Source organism: Chrysoperla carnea, chromosome 4 (genome assembly GCF_905475395.1).
Source record: "Chrysoperla carnea chromosome 4, inChrCarn1.1, whole genome shotgun sequence".
NCBI lineage: Eukaryota > Metazoa > Arthropoda > Insecta > Neuroptera > Chrysopidae > Chrysoperla > Chrysoperla carnea.
This window is the reverse complement of record NC_058340.1, coordinates 74,992,816-75,013,304: the sequence shown is the minus strand read 5'-3', so window position 1 is coordinate 75,013,304 and position 20,489 is coordinate 74,992,816. Positions and strand designations below refer to the sequence as shown.

General features: G+C 30.7%; 4 protein-coding genes across 7 annotated transcripts in view; 3 read left to right on the top strand and 1 right to left on the bottom strand.

The window, feature by feature from the left end:
• The first annotated feature begins 429 nt into the window (after positions 1-429).
• Positions 430-3,350, top strand: LOC123298936 (uncharacterized zinc finger protein CG2678-like). The gene is made up of 4 exons (XM_044881036.1): positions 430-456; positions 531-1,153; positions 2,628-3,021; positions 3,285-3,350. Exons 1-4 carry the CDS (start codon positions 430-432, stop codon positions 3,348-3,350), a joined length of 1,110 nt encoding a protein of 369 aa, XP_044736971.1.
• A 34-nt stretch (positions 3,351-3,384) lies between these two features.
• LOC123298178 (gastrula zinc finger protein XlCGF67.1-like) lies at positions 3,385-4,953 on the top strand. The gene is made up of 2 exons (XM_044880107.1): positions 3,385-4,673; positions 4,727-4,953. The coding sequence occupies exon 1, from the start codon at positions 3,541-3,543 to the stop codon at positions 3,919-3,921; it is 381 nt and encodes a 126-aa protein (XP_044736042.1). The 5' UTR covers positions 3,385-3,540; the 3' UTR covers positions 3,922-4,673; positions 4,727-4,953.
• Positions 4,954-6,596: 1,643 nt separating this feature from the next.
• LOC123298935 (zinc finger protein 883-like) lies at positions 6,597-10,239 on the top strand. Its single transcript, XM_044881035.1, has 4 exons — positions 6,597-6,661; positions 6,730-7,295; positions 8,485-8,881; positions 9,694-10,239. Exons 1-4 carry the CDS (start codon positions 6,605-6,607, stop codon positions 10,237-10,239), a joined length of 1,566 nt encoding a protein of 521 aa, XP_044736970.1. The 5' UTR covers positions 6,597-6,604.
• A 2,382-nt stretch (positions 10,240-12,621) lies between these two features.
• The window catches only part of LOC123298480 (serine-rich adhesin for platelets-like), a 64,711-nt gene continuing 56,843 nt past the window's right edge, over positions 12,622-20,489 (bottom strand). For 3 of the 4 annotated variants that reach the window (XM_044880490.1, XM_044880491.1, XM_044880492.1), the window contains 9 exons: positions 18,130-18,388; positions 17,821-17,904; positions 17,416-17,751; positions 16,981-17,146; positions 16,476-16,650; positions 16,082-16,388; positions 14,395-15,990; positions 13,395-13,513; positions 12,622-13,317 (listed from right to left, as the gene is read on the bottom strand). In XM_044880490.1, coding sequence (XP_044736425.1) covers positions 13,072-13,317; positions 13,395-13,513; positions 14,395-15,990; positions 16,082-16,388; positions 16,476-16,650; positions 16,981-17,146; positions 17,416-17,751; positions 17,821-17,904; positions 18,130-18,388 — 3,288 coding nt within the window. In that variant the 3' untranslated portion in view covers positions 12,622-13,071. Of the gene's footprint in view, positions 13,318-13,394; positions 13,514-14,390; positions 15,991-16,081; positions 16,389-16,475; positions 16,651-16,980; positions 17,147-17,415; positions 17,752-17,820; positions 17,905-18,129; positions 18,389-20,489 lie in introns of all 4 variants that reach the window. The other variant, XR_006535276.1, reaches the window with a different exon arrangement.

Genomic DNA, 20,489 nt, shown 5'->3' with positions numbered 1-20,489 from the left:
ATGCAAATTTAATACTTTTGTAGTTTTCTCATGGCTGTCGTTGTCAGAAGTGGACTAAAATGAAATGGGACCACACGGGAAGCACCAGCTTTCAAATAGATAAAGAATCATCAAAATCGATTTACCCAGTCAAAAGTTCTGAGGTAACAAACATAAAAAAAAATACAGTCGAATTGATAACCTCCTCCGTTTTTGTTTGAAGTCGGTTAACAATTCTTAACATGAATGTTATATAATGATTAGTTTGAAGTTTGATATTTGTCAAACATTCAAATAAAAAAGTTGTTTAAGTTTCTGAATGAAACAAAAATAAGTTGAATAAAAATGTTAAATAATTATTTATCAAAATATGATTTTGATAAAATTTGCAGAACATGTTTACAAAAAAATGAAAATATGACATCAGTCTTTGATACAGAAGTTTTAAACATGTTGACAACTTGTACAACAATTTGTGTATGTTTATTTTGTGATTGTTTAATTTAATTAATAATTAATTTATAAAATTAATTACTTAAAATTTTATTTAGATTGAAGTAAATGATGGACTACCAACACAAATATGTACAATGTGTTCAAGTAAAATTCAGCAATCATTTAGTTTTAAACAAGAAAGTGAAAATTGTGATCGAATATTACGACAAGTTTTATTACAAGATAATTATCAAGATGATAATAATGTTAATAATATTAAATATGAACTTGATGATATGAAAGATGAACCAGAGCAGCCTGATGGGAGCGTGGATGATGATTATTTAGATGATTCAAATCAAGGAAATACTGATTCAAATCATGCAAATACTGATGATTCCGATGAGTTAGACGATAATGATGATGATAAAAATGATTTAAAAACAGATACTGATGATTTAGAATTTCCACCAATACATGTTGTTGATACAAATCATACAAATAAAAAAGATTCAGCATGGCAAAAAGCATTACAACTTGGTCCAGAAAAATGTGACCCCACTACAAAAACATGTAAAATATGTAATAAAGTTTTATATAATGTACATTCGTTGGTGAGACATGTGGAAACTCACGATGAAAATCGTAAATATGCGATTGTTTGTACGATTTGTAATAAAGGATTCTATGAAAAACAACATATTAAAAATCATATGTTACGGCATAAAGGAGCTGCACGGTAAGCTTTTTTTTTAATCATATTCTAGTCAATAAGTTCAAATTGGTAAATATATAGAGATACTGGCTAATTTTGCTAACTAAACTTTCATAAAATCTCTGATTAAATCTGAAAAAATCTTCTAGGAGAGTTCAGAATATTTATTCCGAAAGAGTCTCAATCTATTACCATTTTCTGTCATTAAATGATTGATTAAAACACAGGTCTGCGACTAAAAAACTGCATAGGATTTTTTTTTACATTTTCTTATAGATTTTGACCTCCCAAAAAACAGGAAAACTTTTCAAAAACAATCTATCACATAGATTTTCATAGATATTAGTAACAACATAAACTAGTCTTAGAGTACTATTATTGTACAATAAAAATTCTGTGCATATGGAAGAAAACTAACTGTAATAATTTGGCCATTACCCTGGAAAGAATCAAATATCAGGACCATCAATGGATGGTTTGTGGGGACTTCAAAATACTCACGATGCTTTTGGGTCAGCAAGCAGGTTATACTAAATACCCATGCTTCATACGCTTATGGGATAGTAGAGCCAGAAAACAGCATTGGACTAAAAGCGATTGGCCACCCCGAGAAACTTTAAAACCTGGGGAGAAAAATGTTATCAATACTACTTTGGTGCCGTCAGAAAAAGTTTTGTTGCCACCTCTCTATATTAAATTGGGGTTGATAAAACAATTTGTAAAATCACTGCAAAAGGATGGAGACTGTTTTAAATATCTATGTACAAAATTCCTGTTGCTGTCAGAAGCAAAGTTGAAAGAGGGAGTTTTCACTGGCCCCGACATAAGAAAGCTTTTAAGTGACACCCTCTTTGTGGAAAGTATGATTTAGAAGGAAAAAGAAGCTTTGGGTATCGTTCAAGGATGTAGTGCGAAAGTTTTTGGGAAATACTAAGGATTCTGACTACAAAACCATTGTTCAACTAGCAGCATACGAAGCTCAAGACTGCAAGATAAGCTTGAAGGTCCATTTTTTACACTCCCACATAGACTAATTACCTAAAAACCTGGAAGCTTATAGTGAAGAACAGGGGGGATGGTTTCACCAGGATGTCCGCGATATCGAGAGACGGTACCAAGGAAGATGGAATGTCACTATTCTTGCAGGCTACTGTATAATTTTTAACAAACGAGTGCTTTTACCAATTTTTTGTTTGAATTTAGAAAAAAAACCTTACGTGATAGAAAAAAATGGCCATCACTTCTGAAATCAGCGCATTCTAAAACATATAATTTAGTAAAAATATCTCATGCAGCTGGCAAAAAATTATTTTTTGCAGACTTGTGTAATTTATTTGATATTTTCCGACATTTTCCTGACTTTTTCAGAGATAGTTTTACTTCACATATTCTTTTTCTGTTTTTGAAACTAAATATTCTGAGTTCTAGAACAGATTTATTTCTATTTCTATATTTGAATTTTAAAAAGTTTTTTTTTTGTGTTTGTTTTGAATTATAGATATAAATGTAAAGAATGTAAAAAACCATTTTATGAATTGAATGCATTACGTGTTCATGTAAAACGTAAACATTCCACACACACAATAAAATGTTCACAATGTACGGAAGTGTTTATATTAGAACAAGATTTAGAGATACATCAACGTAGTGTACATGAATGTAAACAATATGAATGTAAACAATGTGGTAAAACATTTAATTATCGTTATCGTTTACGTGAACATCAAGTGATGCATACAAAAGAACGTACGTACCATTGTACAGCAACCAAGGATTGTTTAAAATCATTTAAAAGTAAACAAGTGTTACATTTACATTATAAACGATGTCATTCTGGACAAAAGAAACGTGAAGTTTGTAATGTGTGTGGAAAATCTGTTATCAATTTAAAAGTAAGTCAATTAATCGTAATTAGTAACTTAAACAAGACCCTCTTTTCTAGTAAGCGCGCAAAAAAGTGGCGCACTTAAACAAATCTTAATTAATTCTTTGTATACAAGATGTCCTTCTTTCTCATGGATACCGTTATCAGAACTTCAAATAGATAAAGAATTATCAAAATCGCTTCACCCAGTCAAAAGTTCTGAGGTAACAAACATAAAAAAAAAATAAATAATACAGTCGAATTGATAACCTCCTCCTTTTTTGTTTGAAGTCGGTTAAAAATGGCTGCACCTTTAGCAATAAACATCGAAAATGGAAAACACCTTTTCAATTATAATGTTTTTTTTTTTTATTTTCAGAATCATATTTATATTCATAACGATGAAAAATATAAATGTGAACAATGTGAACAAGAGTTTACAAATAAATACGTATTAGAGAAACATATCAAACGTAAACATGGTAATCTTGACGATACCGAATTAAATCCATATTTATGTAGTATTTGTGGTAAACGTAGTGAGAATATGGCGAATCTAAATCGACATTATTTAACACATTCGGATGTTAAAACATATAAATGTCCGATCTGTGAGAAACTATTTAAAACGAATGATTTACGTAATTCACATATAAAATATACACATAATAATGAACGACATTTTAAATGTACAGAGTGTTCAAAAAGTTTTCAAACACGATCTGTTTTAAAGAAACATATACGTACACATACGGGTGAACGACCGTATGAGTGTGAACTATGTGGTAAAGCGTTCCAACAGAGGAGCACTTTAAAAACGCATATGAAAGTACATGGTTATTTAGTTGATAAAACTTTGAATACCAGTACTGTTAGTACCGCTGCCACGGCGAATACAAAACTGATTATAAAGACTGAACATCAATAGACGAACTTAGGTTAGGTTTAGGTTAGACTGGCTATTCTGAAGTGGGACACACTAAGACAGACCAAAAGATTTGGTTTTAAGCGCATTGGGAACTGTTTAAGATCAGAGAAGTCGTCGAAGAAATATTGGCTCAAGTGAATTTATCTCCCCATGGCCAGAACTTACTGTCCTGGAGTAGGACCCACTTAGACAGACCGTTGATTGAATAGCACGATTGATTCGACGCCTTAGGACTTAAGGTCGGAGAGACCGTTAAAGAAAGGCTGACTCAAGTGAATCCACCTCCTCAAGGTAAGAGATGGGCAGTGATAGAAAAGATGAGACATCATTTCTTCCTTTTTCCTAATATTAGAGATCTTGCTCTTAATAAAATTATTAATAATTCTCGAGGTGTAAGTATGTTGTATGTTTTTTCGAATAAAATTTTTAATATTACAATTTTATTTCGCGTATTGTGGTATTTTTTTGGGTTATATTTTCCCTGAAGATATGTCCAGATTTGTAACCCGAAAGGTTGCAGTGTGGTACATATCAGCATTTTCTCAGATAGTTTGGCCGCACTTTGGACGCTTGAGGTGGCCAGATTCCAATCGAGGATAATCTATGTATGCTTCGAGGAACTGAATAACTTAGTCAGACTAGTCTGAGTACCGGTGCATAATCGGTGTTAAAAATGAAGCTGCGGGCTCGTTGGAACGAAAAGGTTCGTCTTAAACGCCTGTTTCACTTGAGTCTGCCATTCCCATAGCAAGGTGCTTCCTAATTTATTACGACAAACCTTTAAGTAGGGCATGTGAGTGGTTAGGACACTTGACGATGATCAATTGAAACTCCCTAGAACACAATTGAGAAGGGTGGTGGAACTCTCGATAGGACACTGAAAAAAGGATAAAAATCTCATTTTAAACAGAGGAGGGGAGAAATATGACTTTATTGAAGCATTCTGCGGCTCACAAAATCTTTTCAGTATGATTGTCATTAGCTGAATGATAATTTTTCTTTAAAATTTGATATTAAAATAGTGATAGATTAAAGTCCAATCCTTTAGATTTAAATAATTTATAAAATAATATTTTTTATTTCTATATAACATACAAATAAATTTATTATTTATGACTACAATCAAAATTAGTTATAACGATATTGAGATTTGAGATTTGTTCGTTATTGCTGACTAATTCTAGTAACGATTGGTCGCTATAACCGATATAAAATTCAAAATAAAGTTTATAAGGTTCAAATATACACATTCAAAATATACTACAGTATTCATATTTATATTATTTTAATAAATACTCTTTTATAAAATATATTTTTGAGTTTATTTTTCATCAGATTTTATAAAAAATGCGCCTATAAATTACACAAGTCTGCAAAAAAAATTTTTTGCCAGCTGCATGAGATATTTTTACTAAATTATATGTTTTAGAATGCGCTGATTTCAGAAGTGATGGCCATTTTTTTCTATCACGTAAGGTTTTTTTTCTAAATTCAAACAAAAAATTGGTAAAAGCACTCGTTTGTTAAAAATTAGTAGCCTGCAAGAATAGTGACATTCCATCTTCCTTGGTACCGTCTCTCGATATCGCGGAAATCCTGGTGAAACCACCCCCCCCTGTTCTTCACTATAAGCTTCCAGGTTTTCAGGAAATTAGTCTATGTAGGAGTGTAAAAAATGGACCTTCAGGCTTATCTTGCAGCCTTGAGCTTCGTATGCTGCTAATTGAACAATGGTTTTGAAGTCAGGATTCTTAGTATTTCTTATTTTTTAGTCCAGTGCTGTTTTCTGGCTCTACTATTCCATCAGCATATGAAGCATGGTTATTTAGTATAGCCTGCCTAGTTAGTTTTCTTCCATATGCACAGAATACCCCATTGGAAGCGAAGCTAATTTATTTTTATTGTGCAATAATACTACTTTAAGACTAGTTTATGTTGTTACTAATGTCTATAAAAATCTATGTGATAGAATGTTTTAAATTGTTTTCCTGTTTTTGACAGGTCAAAATCTATAAGAAAATGAAAAAAAATCCCATGCAGTTTTTTAATCGCAGACCTGTGTTATTAATGATTAATGTCTCATCAAAACGGTTGGCTTTGAGCGTCAAATTAGGGTTTCATCTGGCTGAAAAAAATAGAGTTATGTCCAAAATCAATCCTGAAAATAAACGGCGTAAAGTGATCACGTTACCTAATTTGACGCTCAATCTCAGCGTCAAGCGTCAGCATGAAAATACCTCTAAGCAATACTTGCCTTGTTATTCTTAACATGAACGATGTATATTTTAAAAAGCAGAGTTTCTCAACCTTTTGTAATCGATCGCATAACTGTTTAATCTAATATTAAAAATAAAGTAATATCTTTGAAATTCATAAATCTTTTATACATATAAATATATAACAACAAATTCTAATAATTAAATTGTTATTTTATAATAACATTTATTTGTGTAACCTCTGAAATTGTTATTAGATGTACCTTGTTTTGAGAAACCCTGTTATAAACAATTTGTCTAAAGATTTGCATTAGATATAGATTCAAATCAATTTAAGGTTATTTTTATTTACATACAAAAAATAAACAATAAATTTATAATTTTTAAATAAAAAAATGTTAAATAATTATTTATCAAAATATGATTTTGATAAAATTTGTAGAACATGTTTACAAAAAAATGAAAGTATGATTTCAATATTTGATCATACAGAAGTTCTAAACATGTTATCAACAATTTTAAATGTATGGTACAAAAAAAAAACATTTATTTTTAATTAAAAATATTAATTGATTTTTAAAATTGATTTTAGATTGAAATTAATGATGGTCTTCCAAATCAAGTGTGTACAAGATGTTCAAGTAAATTAAGTGAATCGTATAGTTTTAAACAACAATGTCAAAAATCTGAAGAAATTTTAAAACAAGTCCAAAATACTTTATCTGATGAAAATGAAACTGATGATTTAAAATGTGATGGAGATGAATCTGATGTTGAATCCGAGGAAGATGAACAACTTGAACATAATTTAAAATATGAGGAAGAGCCGTCAAATAATCAAAATGTTGAAAAAACAACACTTGACTTTCAACAACAAGAAGCTTATTTTTATCCAATTGAATCCACTTCAGATGCTGAAACACAAAAAGAAACGGCATTAGAACGTGCATTACAACTTGGTCCAGATAAATGTGACCCCACTACAAAAACATGTAAAATATGTAATAAAGTTTTATATAATGTACATTCATTGGTGAGACATGTGGAAACTCATAATGAAAATCGTAAATTCGAAATTGTTTGTACGATTTGTAATAAAGGATTTTATGAGAAGAAACATATTAAAAATCATATGTTACGGCATAAAGGAGAAGCACGGTATGTATAAATTTAATTATCGAGTAAATTTAGTATGAAATTAGACCGTAATCGCTTGAAGAGTGATTCCATTTGTGACTGACACTCCATTTGACTCAAAATACGTTTTATTTTGTGTCTTATACAGGGTGTTCTGTTATTGATAGCAGAAAATTGTACCACTAAATTAAGCTTGTCAAGACAAATGGAAAAGCTCTATACCAAATTTTTATTTGAGGCCTAATGCGGAAGATGTGACTATGGGAAAATAGAAAGATTTATGAATTCACAGACCTATCAAATTCATTAAATTAGTAGGTGTCAATTTAGTATATAGAGGGGACTATCATTAAACAATAATTGATTGTAAATTGATTGCATTGGGTAGTGAATACTAAAAAAAATGTTGTTTTTATTATTTATTTATGTTGTTGTTTGTTGTTATTATTTATAAAGAAAACAAAAATATGATTCACCAATACAATTAGATGTGGGAGGTATCAAATTATATATTATAATAGGTCCGGGATAGGGGGAATAAATTGTGTAATACAGAACACAAAATCTTAAACATTGTCTCACTTTACAACGCCAACACACAACATACATACTTTGGTTGTTCAGCATGCGGACCAGTCCGTTTTGCTAAATTTATGCTTAAATACATATACTTCGAGATAAACATACATACTTTGGTTTATCTCGAAGTATATGTATTTAAGCATAAATTTAGCAAAACGGACTGGTCCGCATGCTGAACACTTAGGCCTGGCAGTGTATCACGACTACTGCAGGAGCTGTCACAGTGGTGGCGAGGAGGAGACAATGTCTCATCTTCTCTGTCACTGCCCAGCTCTTATCGTGAGGAGATGGACTTACTTGAGCCAGCCTCTCTTTGACGACCTCTCCGACCTAAAGTCAGTCGACGTCAAAGCCCTCCTACTGTTCTTAAACAGCTCCAAATGGTTCATGGAGTAGTGGCCGGGGATGGACCATCCCATTTACGGTATCACAACGGACCCTATGGTCTAAGTGTGTCCCACCCCAGGATAGCTAACCTAAGACTGCTCGAATAGCCGAACCATTTTAATTAGCATTTTCTTCATAACAACCTTAAATGACGGTCTTATTTCAAAATAAATTCACTCTGATTAATAATAAAATATTGCTAATAATAAAAATATGATTGAATTGTTTTTCAATTTAATAGATTTAAATGTGATGAATGTAAAAAACCATTTTATGAATTGAATGCATTACGTGGTCATGTTAAAAAGAAACATCCAAATAAAATCAATCGATATAAATGTAAAGAATGTACAGAAATGTTTGTATTAGAACAAGATTTAGAATTACATGAACGTTCACAACATTCGAAACATCAATATTCATGTTCGGAATGTAATAAACCATTTATACATAAATATTTATTACGTAAACATCAATGGATGCATGCAAAACAACGAATGTTCCATTGTAAACATGCTGACTGTGATAAATCATTTAAAAGTAAACAAGTTTTACATTTACATTATAAACGATGTCATTCAAATGATAAGAAACGTGAAGTTTGTAACATTTGTGGTAAATCTGTTGTTTATCTAAAGGTAAGCTATCTAATTATAGGTTTTCTTTAAATATCTTATTATACAGGTTCCTCTTTTCCACTGTACATTCGCCCAGGGCCCCACGATCGATGCGAGCCCCGAACTGCCTTTACAAAAATCAGTCTTTGCAGCTCAGAAAACAGATCCTCATTCTGCAGGTGTAAATAACTTGTATGAGGGTTTCATCGTCCTCCTTACAAGGCTTCAAGTGAGATCGTCAGTACTAACCATGTTTTAAAAGTAATAGATCAAACGACAGTGTCTTATCAAAAGTCTCGCCACCTTTCTCAACTTTGTACTCGGTAATCAAGATGGGCTAATTATGGAGCATCTTCCTATGGGAATGACTGAAAGCGGCATAGTTATTAAATGAAAAGCTTCGAGTTGAGACATAGTTAATTGAATAAAATACCACGACACGTCGACTAGATTAAGAAATTCTATTTAAAATACATACATCAGATTTACATTTTACTAAATATCGATATTTCGATTGCAACGCAACCATCGTTAGTAGCTAAATTTAGGTAATATTTTTGTTTTTGTAAGTGATATTGTATATGTTGGTAATGTGTCAAATTTTGATTTTCAACTTTGTAAATAATGTTTGTTATGTGTTATATGAATGAATTTAGCTACTGACAGTGATTGCATTGCAATCGGAATATCGATATTTAGTGACATGTAAATCTGTTGCATGTTTTTAATTTGTATTTTTTACATAGAATTTTTTAATATACATTTTTATTTCGAGTTTCGTGGTATTTATTTCATTATAACTATGAAATAAAATTTTTTTAATTAAATTTCAGAATCATATTTATATTCATAAGAATGAAAAATATAAATGTGAACAATGTGAACAAGAGTTTACAAATAAATACTCACTAGATAAACATACAAAACGTAAACATGGTAATCTTGACGATACGGAATTAAATCCATATTTATGTAACATTTGTGGTAAACGAAGTGAAAATTTAACAATGTTAAAACGACATTTAACAACGCATTCAGATGTTAAAACACATAAATGTCCGATCTGTGAGAAACTATTTAAAAGTATTGAATTAGTGAACAGTCATGTACGCTACACACATAATAATGTACGAAATTTTAAATGTACAGAATGTTCAAAGAGTTTTCATACAACATCTGGTTTAAAATTACATATTCGTACGCATACGGGCGAACGACCATACGAGTGTGATGTGTGTGGCAAAGCGTTTCAACAGAGGAGCACTTTAAAAACGCATATGAAAGTACATGGTTTACCTGTTTATAAAAATAAAGTTGACGAGCAGCAGCAACAAGAAAAATCATTTAAAATTAAATTGGAGCCATTATTTATGCAGTAACAATTATTATTTTAATAATATTTTTTTATATGTTTTATATTTTTGAATAAGATTAATATTCAATTAATTTGTTTTTTATTTATAATAAGGCCCGACCCTTGGTTTTCTTGTTGAACTAAAAAAGTTCAACAAGAAGTTTTACCACTAAAGTAAAATCACATTTTTAAAATTAACATAAAAGAATAAAGAAGAAATTAAAATTCAAATGATTACAAAAAACAAATGTAAATGATACAAAAACAATACATCTAGCTGCCATCTATGGTAAACTCATTGAACTAATTATTAATTACCCGGTGGTGTCATCTATGCTAAACATACTGAACTAACTATTAATTTCGATGGTGGTGCCATCTATGGTAAACATACTGAACTAACTATTAATCTCGACGGTGCTACCATCTATGGTAAACTCATTGAACTAACGATTATTTTCGATGGTGGTACCACCTATGTTAAACATACTAAACTAACCCCGATTTTAGTGTCACCTTTTTTTTCTTCAAATTTTTAACTATTTTTATTATTATAGTAATAAAATCGAATGGGATGGAATTATGCCTTGTAACTTATATTCTCCTAATACAAATGTTAAAAAATTTAATATTTTTTGGCTGGAATTGGTAGTGACTAATGTCGAGAACGGTTGGTTTTAGGACAAAAAGGACGAAAATTTTGAGCCCCTCCTGAACCTCTTGCCTAGATAGTTTTTCCAAATAATATCTATGGAAAATTTTCGGGAAATTCGTGAAAATGAAAAATTTTGTTTAAATGTTGGATGATTTTTTTTTCATTTTTGTGTATTTCAAAATTAAATTTTCTAATATTTGTATTAGGAAAACGTAATGTTCAAATATTTAAAATTATTTACTAATCGTTTTTCATAAACTTTCCTTAATAACTTCACTTACCTTAAAGCTGATAACTTATCAATAATTGAAGCAATATTTAGTTTAAAACGTCGCGTAGATTTTGTTTTATATTCCTGAAATCGGGGTGTTAAAATGAGTAATGGTAGGAAAATTCGATACGGCTTGAGAAATGGATTAGTGTAATAAAATAGATAAAAATAAAATTTTTCATTTTAAATTTGTTTTATTAAAGCAATGTACAAAATAGCACATTTGATATAAAAAAGTTATATATTAATTGAGGATTCGGCATATTAAGGGAAGGGGAGAGGGTCGATTGGCATTAAAAAGGATGATTTTAGAAGACATGTGTGGATATTATTATTATTGTGGGTTAATGATGGTGAATGTTAGCATTTAATTTGTTTAATATTTTTACAAATACCCACTTACATACTTTGAATAAATAAATAAAACAATTATTTTTGGTATGTGCGCGTTCATTAGTTGAAAACTACTAAAGCTATCAAGATAGACCTGACTTCTTTTTTAGTCAATTACTTCCTAATTTTAGACAAACGGACTTAAAACCCAAGCTGTATGGACGGTTTGTTCAGTTTAATTTGCTATCATCAATCTTACAATAAAAATAAAGTTGTTCAAGGTTAATACAATGTGGCATTTTCAGCCAAATTGATTTGGTATCTATGGTAACATAAGCTATAAACAATTATAGATTAGGCTGTTGAATATGGCCGAATCAATAATTATATTATTTTGACTTGGCCCTCCCTTGACCAACTATGTGAGTCAATACTTCATAAAAAAATTAAAATTAAGCTCTCCACTCCGCCAAAATAATGTCTGTTGCACGGCAAATTTTGCCGTCACTGTGTACTGTGAAAGAAACCATTCTCTTCTTCACTCTAGTAAATATTGCCGTTCTTTATCTTGGCCATGCGTTCAATGTACAAGAGCCTTAATGTGACAGTCACAATAACTATGTTTCATTTATTTATTCATTTAATCTGTTTTTAAATATACTTTTTTTTTTTTTAAATATAATAATTTTTAATATACAAAAGTAATAAAAATATTTGTCACAAATATAATTACACAATTTTACAAAAAACAAAACAAGTAATAAAAAACAATATGGTAGGTAAAAATTTGTGTTTTTAACAAAAATCATTTTTAAAAAACAGTTATTATTTGTTTTTATTTAATATTTTATAATAAATTTACTTTTTTAGTTATTTTTTTTAGTTTTCTCACATAATATTATTATTAATTTCAAAAATATAAATCCTGTACAATTAATTAATTATTAATTATTTCAATATTAATATTAATATATATATTATTTATAAATCACATACAAAATACAAGTACATACACATCATTTTGTTTATTTATTTAAGTACAATATTATTTATTATTATAAATCAATCATGTTATTATTTTTATTGTTATAACTTTATTGTGTGCCAAAAACTTTATTTTTGAAAAAGTACTTCAAAATGTTGGTTTTGCTAATAAAAAGCCACCAAAAATTTATTTCAGAAAAATACACACGTTTTTTTGGTGACCCCTGACTTGGTGAAAGATCAAAAAAAGATATAAAATTTTTGTTGTTGTTGTTAAATTTGACTTAGAAACTTACCACATTTTAGATCTTTCAAATAGAACAATAAATTTTAAAATTGACCAAATATAATTTTGGTTTTTTGATCCATTAATAACAACCATAAAGATTTCTTCGCCGAAAACAAATGGGTAATGGAATCAATCATTTTAAATGATGATTAAGAATGAATATGCATGCCTATCAAGGTTACGTGTGCGTTATAAGATGTGATTTGATGACGATGTGTGCGTGTTTATGTGTGTTGAGCGTGTACTGATTGATTACTGAATGTTATCGTAACGTATTATGAGCACAACACATATTTTGAAAGAATTGACGTATTAAAAGTAAAGGTCAAAAAAGTCCGTATTCCTTTTTTAAATTGGTTTGTTTCCATGTTGGTAGCTCATAAAATTGTTCTTTTGTTAAACCATTAAACATCTGTTGAAAATGATTTGGACTTAGATATTCTTCTAGCCGTGTTGGATCCACACCTTCTGGTAACGGTCGTTGTAATAATACCGATGCTGGATATGTACAGCATGTTAAACGTTCTAATTCTGAATTCAATGATAGTATTTCACCAGGTTTACGGCCATCCTAAAATTTATGAATTTAATTAAAAATTTATTTACCAATCATGCCAATTTTTAAGTGATTTACCAGATTTGACTTACTTTAATATTGATTCTTGCTATATCGTCACGATCGATCCATGTTGGAAATAAATTTGTAAACTCTAAAGGTTCTAAACCAGCCCAAACTAATACAGCAGGACATTTTTCATTTTCTTTTTCTACAACAGAAAAACAATTGTCAACAAGCCTCCACCACTAAGGTTTTCCTCTCATTAGATGTTTTTTTAGAGAAATTTTGATATCAGGTTTTTTAATTAATTCATTAAATATTTATTTAGAAAAGAATAAAGGGGGGCTGAGCCCTTTTTTAACACTAGCTCAACTTATATACAAATTTTCAATCCGCTAGTTCAGTTTGAAGAAGATGCAATTGTGTGTAAAACCTTAAAAAACATTATTTCAAATAGAAATAGAAGTAGCGGTTGGAAGGTTCACATAAACCCCTCCCCCCAAAAGGTATTTCTTTGACATTAGCTTAACCCACATACAAATATTTAAACACCCTAAAAATTTTAAATAATAATAATAATAAATAAGAGGGGTACCGCAAATGGGTCCCAAACACCTACGGTAGGAGACCTATTTTAAGAAGAAAAGCTATAGAATTTTATCGATGCCGGACTCCGCACAGAAAGCTACTCCACCGGGATTGGTCTATCTATTGGTTTCATCGTCCTCCATACAGACTCTAAGTGGGATCATTATATATCCCCAAGTTATGGAGGTGGTAGTTAAATCGACTAGGTCACGTCAAGAATTCCACCACCCTTCTCAACTGTGCTCTAGTGAGTTTCGAAGGAACACAGTCGTCGAATAGCCTAGCTGTAGTTATACACAATTTGGCCCGTTTCGCAGCCATTTCTTGATTCAGTAAATTATGAAATATCTAGATATGGAAATGACAGACTCAGGTGAAAGAGGCTTTTACGGCCACCCCTCTCGTGCCAAACGAGTTCCCACAACTTCTTACCCTTTAACGCCAGATACTCACGGCGTGAGTATCTGTATCGGCAAGGATCGGTATTCTAAAAATACTTACTTTCATTTTCAGCATTTTGATGTCCATGTTTCTGTCGCCAATAATTGATTGTCGTTTGCATGGCAGCACGTCGTTCTTCTTGCCATCGTATTGCTCCTGAACCAGTTTGATCGGATAATTGTTGATTTGCTTGATCTGATGAATCTGTATCAATTTCTGGCCACCAACCTTGCCATAACCATAATGTATGACCGTTATCCAATAAAAATAATCCTGGTTGACTAGCTGAATATAAATCTGATTGTAAGAATGGATATGGTGTGACAATTTTAGCTTCATTAATCGTGTCACCACTAGGATTTGAATATCGATACGGACATAATATTTCATTCGATTCAAAAACTCCCGACACAGATGAGAACGAAAATAATCGTGGCGTTTCATTATAATCCAATGGATCGTTTAACAATGACATGTACAATCGACGGCCACGTCCTTGACCATGTTCCACACCCAAAATATTTAATAGTTCGGGTGTTTCATCACCTTCTAAAACTTCTTCAATCACTTTGGCACGTAATTTAAAGTATTCGGACTTATTTAATTTTAATTTTTCAACTGCAACACGAGCCATTTGTTTGGTATATTCCAAAGATTTGGCACCATGCCATAGAATTATACGACTTTGTGCTGAATTGATTAAAATCATTGAAGCTCGACTTCGTAATTGACGCATGTTACATGGTACTTCAGTTAAAAATGTTTCATTTTCCATATCACCCCGACAAAAATATAATCGCCATAATTGTTGTTGCTCGTTTCGCCTTTCTAAATCATCGTTATCGTAGAGTTTACCAGAATGTATGATCATAGAACCGTTAAATAAATTCAAAAATGCAGGTGGTTCAACGCCTTCTGCAACACGTATTTGAGGACCGCGTTCATGATCCAATTCAACTGTTAACAAAGCTGCAGCACCTTTTTCATTGAGTGAAGCGTTTTTACCTTGCCAACAAAAGTATGCACAACGATCTCGTCCAGCTAACGAATGTCTACTTGGTTTGCCACTTAATTCACGTCCAGTCACGGTTACCATATATTGCCACCGTAAAATATAACTATCACCCGAATAAAAATGATTTAATTCCGCATCCGTTAATTCAAAATACTCGAATTCTTGAATATACCATTTTTTGACACTGATCGTAGATATCTCAAAAAGACGATTTGTTTCTTGATCGTAATATCTAGTACCACGTCCTAAATGACTCCCTTCCAATATTAAATCGGGTACAATTGTATTTGGTTCTAACATTTTGGTAACATCCAACGGTTTAATTATAATATTTGCTCCAACAGCGGTGGGATCATCTTTCACTTTAATAACACGTGAATAATCTGGCCAATCTAAAAACTTTTCACGAAATAATACTGGTTCCATATTTTGTGTTATTTTTGCTAATAGTGCCCAACTTGGACGTGACGTTGATTTCTTCTCTAGTTGTGACGTAGAGTGGTCAACATTTCGATTGGTACCCAACATTTGTGTTGCATTTATTGGACATATATCACAGCATGTATAATCATAACCTAATTGCCATAATTCTTTTGCTAATTTCACTGCTACTTTTCTTCGATCTAATGATGAATTTTTACCTAAAACAATCAAAAATCAAAATTTAAAAACTAACACAAAATACGGAGAAGCAGCCCATATGTTTTTTTGAACAAGACTAATATAACTTACCATTCCAAACATATAATTCCGTTCCAAAATCAAAAATAAATATTTTATTTGGATCAAGCATATCAATTTTTGGTATACAACCCCAATACTGTTGATATGGTGTAAGTTCATCATTATCTTCTAACTCGTAGACCATGTTTGTTTCAATAATTTTTGATTCGTATATCTCATCTTCATCAGGATGACCAGCATCTGTTATAGATGGAGGAGATAAAGATGAATCATTACTATCGTAGCCTAATAGTTTCCAAAATTCTTGTATATGTTTCGTACTACAAGTATTTTTTTCTTCATGTATTGTAATAATCTATATAAAATAATTTTAAAAGTATTAGTTTAGTAAACAACGCTACAGGTGTTAAAACCTTGTACTAAATATATATAATATAGTTACCTGTCTATTGCCATTTAAAGCACTCGCTGCAGCTATTTCATTAGCACGACTTTGTTCAATAATATTTGAATATAATCCTTGATAATTGAATACTTGTGTTTTAGTTAATAGAACATAATTATCTCCACGATTTATTGACGATACCACTGGTTCAACTAAACGTGCTTGAACATGTCTAAAAAACAACACCAAAATATTAATAAAAAATCGCTATTTAATGACTAACTTTCAAACAATTGACAGTCAATTATTGAAACAATAAAGAAAGCTTAACATAATAATTCGAGGGAAATATCACTAGGAGCTAATTTGGTAACTGTTTCACTGGGTCGGCATCAGATAGTTTGTTCTATACATTTTGCATGGGACAGAATGAGAGGGATAATGAAATTCTCTTCAATTGCCATAACAACCTTAACGTAGGCAGCTGCAATTAGTCTCGAATTTCTATAGATAAAAATACCTGGAGAAAAAGGAGAAATGATTTTAAAATGAAAGCACTAACCTTCGTCCTTTAATGTGAATCAACATTAGATCGTTGTAAGGCAACATTGAGAATGTAATAGAATTGGCGTTGGCAGTGTTGGTTTTCTTTAAATTGATGGCAGTAAAATCTTCTTTGCTTGCTAGACCAGCTAGTGCTGCTATCGCCATATTTGAATTTTTAGCAACTAAAAGAAAAAAAAAATCAATTAGTTTAGTGCCCTGTGCAAAGTTTCAGTAATCAAGATGGACCTGTCGTACCCACTCGTTGATTCGGTAAATTACGGAGCATCTTGTTATGGGAATAACAGGTAAAAGGGGCGTTTGAAACGATTCTGGTTGGCACCTCTCCTAAAGGCATCCCAACAATTGATATAAGTTTGAGTTCCAGCCGTTTTTCAAGTACCCGCAAACAAATCATTATCCCTACTACAGAGAAATAGATAGAGGTACTTACTTTTTTCAGCATTAATTCGTGTTAATTCTTTTTCAGCAACACCTGTTTTAATTTCCGTATATTCATTTTGTAGATCAGTTCTAGCATTTAGACTTTTGATTGGATTCTTTGATAAATGTTTACGTTGTATTTTAACAATACGTTTGTGTCCTAATAATTTATCACTAGTGAGTCTGGTCACTACATCCAAATCTTCACTAGTTACACTTACAGCATCACCATCAAAAATAGTACTCGACGTACTTGTTTGATGATCGTAAAAACTCGATGTGAAAAATGATGTAAATGTTTCATCATCTGCACGTGGCACAGAAACACGTAATCCATTTTGAATTCCTAATAAAAAATGAAAGTGATAATTAAATTCAATCAAATTTGAATTGCTCTAGATCTGTTTTCTCTTACCATTGTCTCCGTTACCCGTACTTGGTACCGAAATGCTGCGAGTTAATGTTAATGTAACATCTGAATTCTTATTTTCCAAACGTTCTGAAACAAATTATACATAATTAAAATCTACTTTCAAAAACTTTAAAATGAATCAGTGGTGGTTTACAGAGTGGACCATTTTAATCTATGCATTTGAATAACTCGACACAGGCGCCACCTTTTAAAAAATGACCTCAACAAAAATTGTAGAGTTTGACTTTGGGTCAGCTTTATAAAGTATGATGAGCTACGTTAAGTTTAAAGAGTTGGAACGCAACAACTCACCTTGTCTAGTTTTAAAACGTGCAGGTTTTGGTGTTTTTTTAATCTTATTAGCAGTGACTGGTATGTTTGGTAAAGATGGTGATACAGAAATAACATTTTCACGCATCCGTCCTGCTACTGTAAAGTTGATGGCATCACTTTGTTCAACACGTTTCTTCCAACCTTGTGATGCTGTTTCCAATTTGAAAACACGATCTGCTAACACTGATGAACTACTTGTTATTAATTCGCTTTTGGTTTCTTCATGTTTTGTTGACTCCTAAAACAAAATTAAAAAAAACTTTTTCAAATTTCATTTTAAAATTACATTCAAGTAAATTTTTGGCATTCTCTCAAAATTTATTATATTTAGTAAAATTTATTTTGACTAGTCTCATATCAGATTAAAAAAAGGAAGTGAAATTTACAAAATTTAATACATTCCTGATAAACGCGGTTTTTTCTCTGTAGCTTCCTCCAAACTAAACCGAAAGTAATCAGTAATCAGATAATTTTTAAGCCGTGGTTCTGCAGACTATAAACTGATCTTTTAGACAGTATTTTTAGATTCTAGGAAATTGAGCTTTCTTTTTTCCTCCTAGTCATCAAATTAGACCCTAGTAACAGTCATCTTTGGCGGATAATTCTTACTCTTTACATAATTCGTGGAAATTTTAAAAACCAAGAGAGTGAAAAGCGTCCCCCCCTTCTTTATTACTATAAGTTTGTTCTTTTTAACTTGTACTACCCTGAGTGTATTCATTTTATTAACACTATCTTTTAGACAAACCGAGTTAAAAAGAACAAAATAAATTATTAATAATAATTAAATTATTGATTATATTAAAATTGATTCAAACCTCTGTCTGTGCTACATTTTTAAACCAATTAATTAATATAATAAAAATAATTGTTAATAATCCAAAAATAATTTCAAATAACATATTTTTAATAATTATTTTAATAAAACAACACAAACAAAGTCACTTATAACAACAATATGTATTAGTTTATAACAAATAAAAAATATTTTATTAATAATAACATTTTTTTTAGTTGTAATTCGAATGAATAATAATTCATTCAATTAAAATGATTTATTTATTGATATTAATCAATTTAAAACAATTTTAAATGATTCATTTTTATTGTTAATAATATACCATTTACAAATTGTAATCAACAATCAATTTGATATTAATTTTATTGATTAATATAATATTTTATTTCAATTAAACAATGATTTTTTTAAATTAATTATTTAGTTGTAAAGAGACATATTGACTAGTTAATAAAACCACACTGTTGACCACTATCTGTATTTATTAGATATTAAATTAAAAAATGTATTTTTTAAACACATATTTAGAATGAATTTTATTTATTATTATTCATTTCACTTATATTTTTAATAAAAGTCGATTTACATGCTAACACAATCGAATATGCTATAGAAATATTATTATTAGAATACACGTTAAAAATGTTATTAAATTATTTATTTTTTTAAATGATTCAAGTAAAAGGGGGTGAGAACCTTCCATCAAATCAGGTATTTTTTAACCCCCGACCTAAAATAAAGAAGTGTTATAAGTTTGACCGCTATGTGTGTGTGTCTGTCTGTAATTTAATGATGAGTGTTCTTGGCTATGTTTCAAATGCGAGTTTAGAGTTCTTAATACAGCACTGGTTTTCGAAAAAGTCGAAGATTTGCGAAAAATTATTTTCCAGAAAGTTTCACAAGACCACTAGTTGAAACTACCTGCAAATTTTTAACTCCCTATCTTTTATAGTTTTGGAGAAAATGGACACCAAATTTTGGTCTAATTTGCGCCTTCACGGGTAAACAGTGAAGTTTACGAAAAAATGTTTCAAACAAAAGTTGTTAATTTTTTTTATAAGGAAAATGTTTTACATTTAAAATCTCTCCAAGTGGATGCAAATTTCAGTTACAAGATTCAGTCAAGGGCAAAAGAAGCACAGAAAGTTGACATCTTTTCTTCCAAGACTGCTTCCAGAAATTGAGGGAAAACATTCTATATCTGATTTACTACAAACTTTTATAGGTATAAATAAAATTCAAAGAGGTTTCATGGTCCTCCAGGCAGGTCTAAGGAGTGGGCTCGCCTAGGATTCGCAAGTTATGAAAGTGGAGAGCTTCTGAGCGTTAACAACTAGACAGATCTTACATGTTACACAAAAGATGATCTCTGTAGATTTTGCCATACAGGAGAAAGAGGAAATCAAAATTCACATTACATGCGAAAACATTTCTAAAAAGATACTATCAAAGGTTTAATCTCTAATCAGGTGAATCAAACAAGACCATAATTTTTGGGAGGCTGTAATGTGTAAGTAATTAAATTTAAACATCGTGTTAG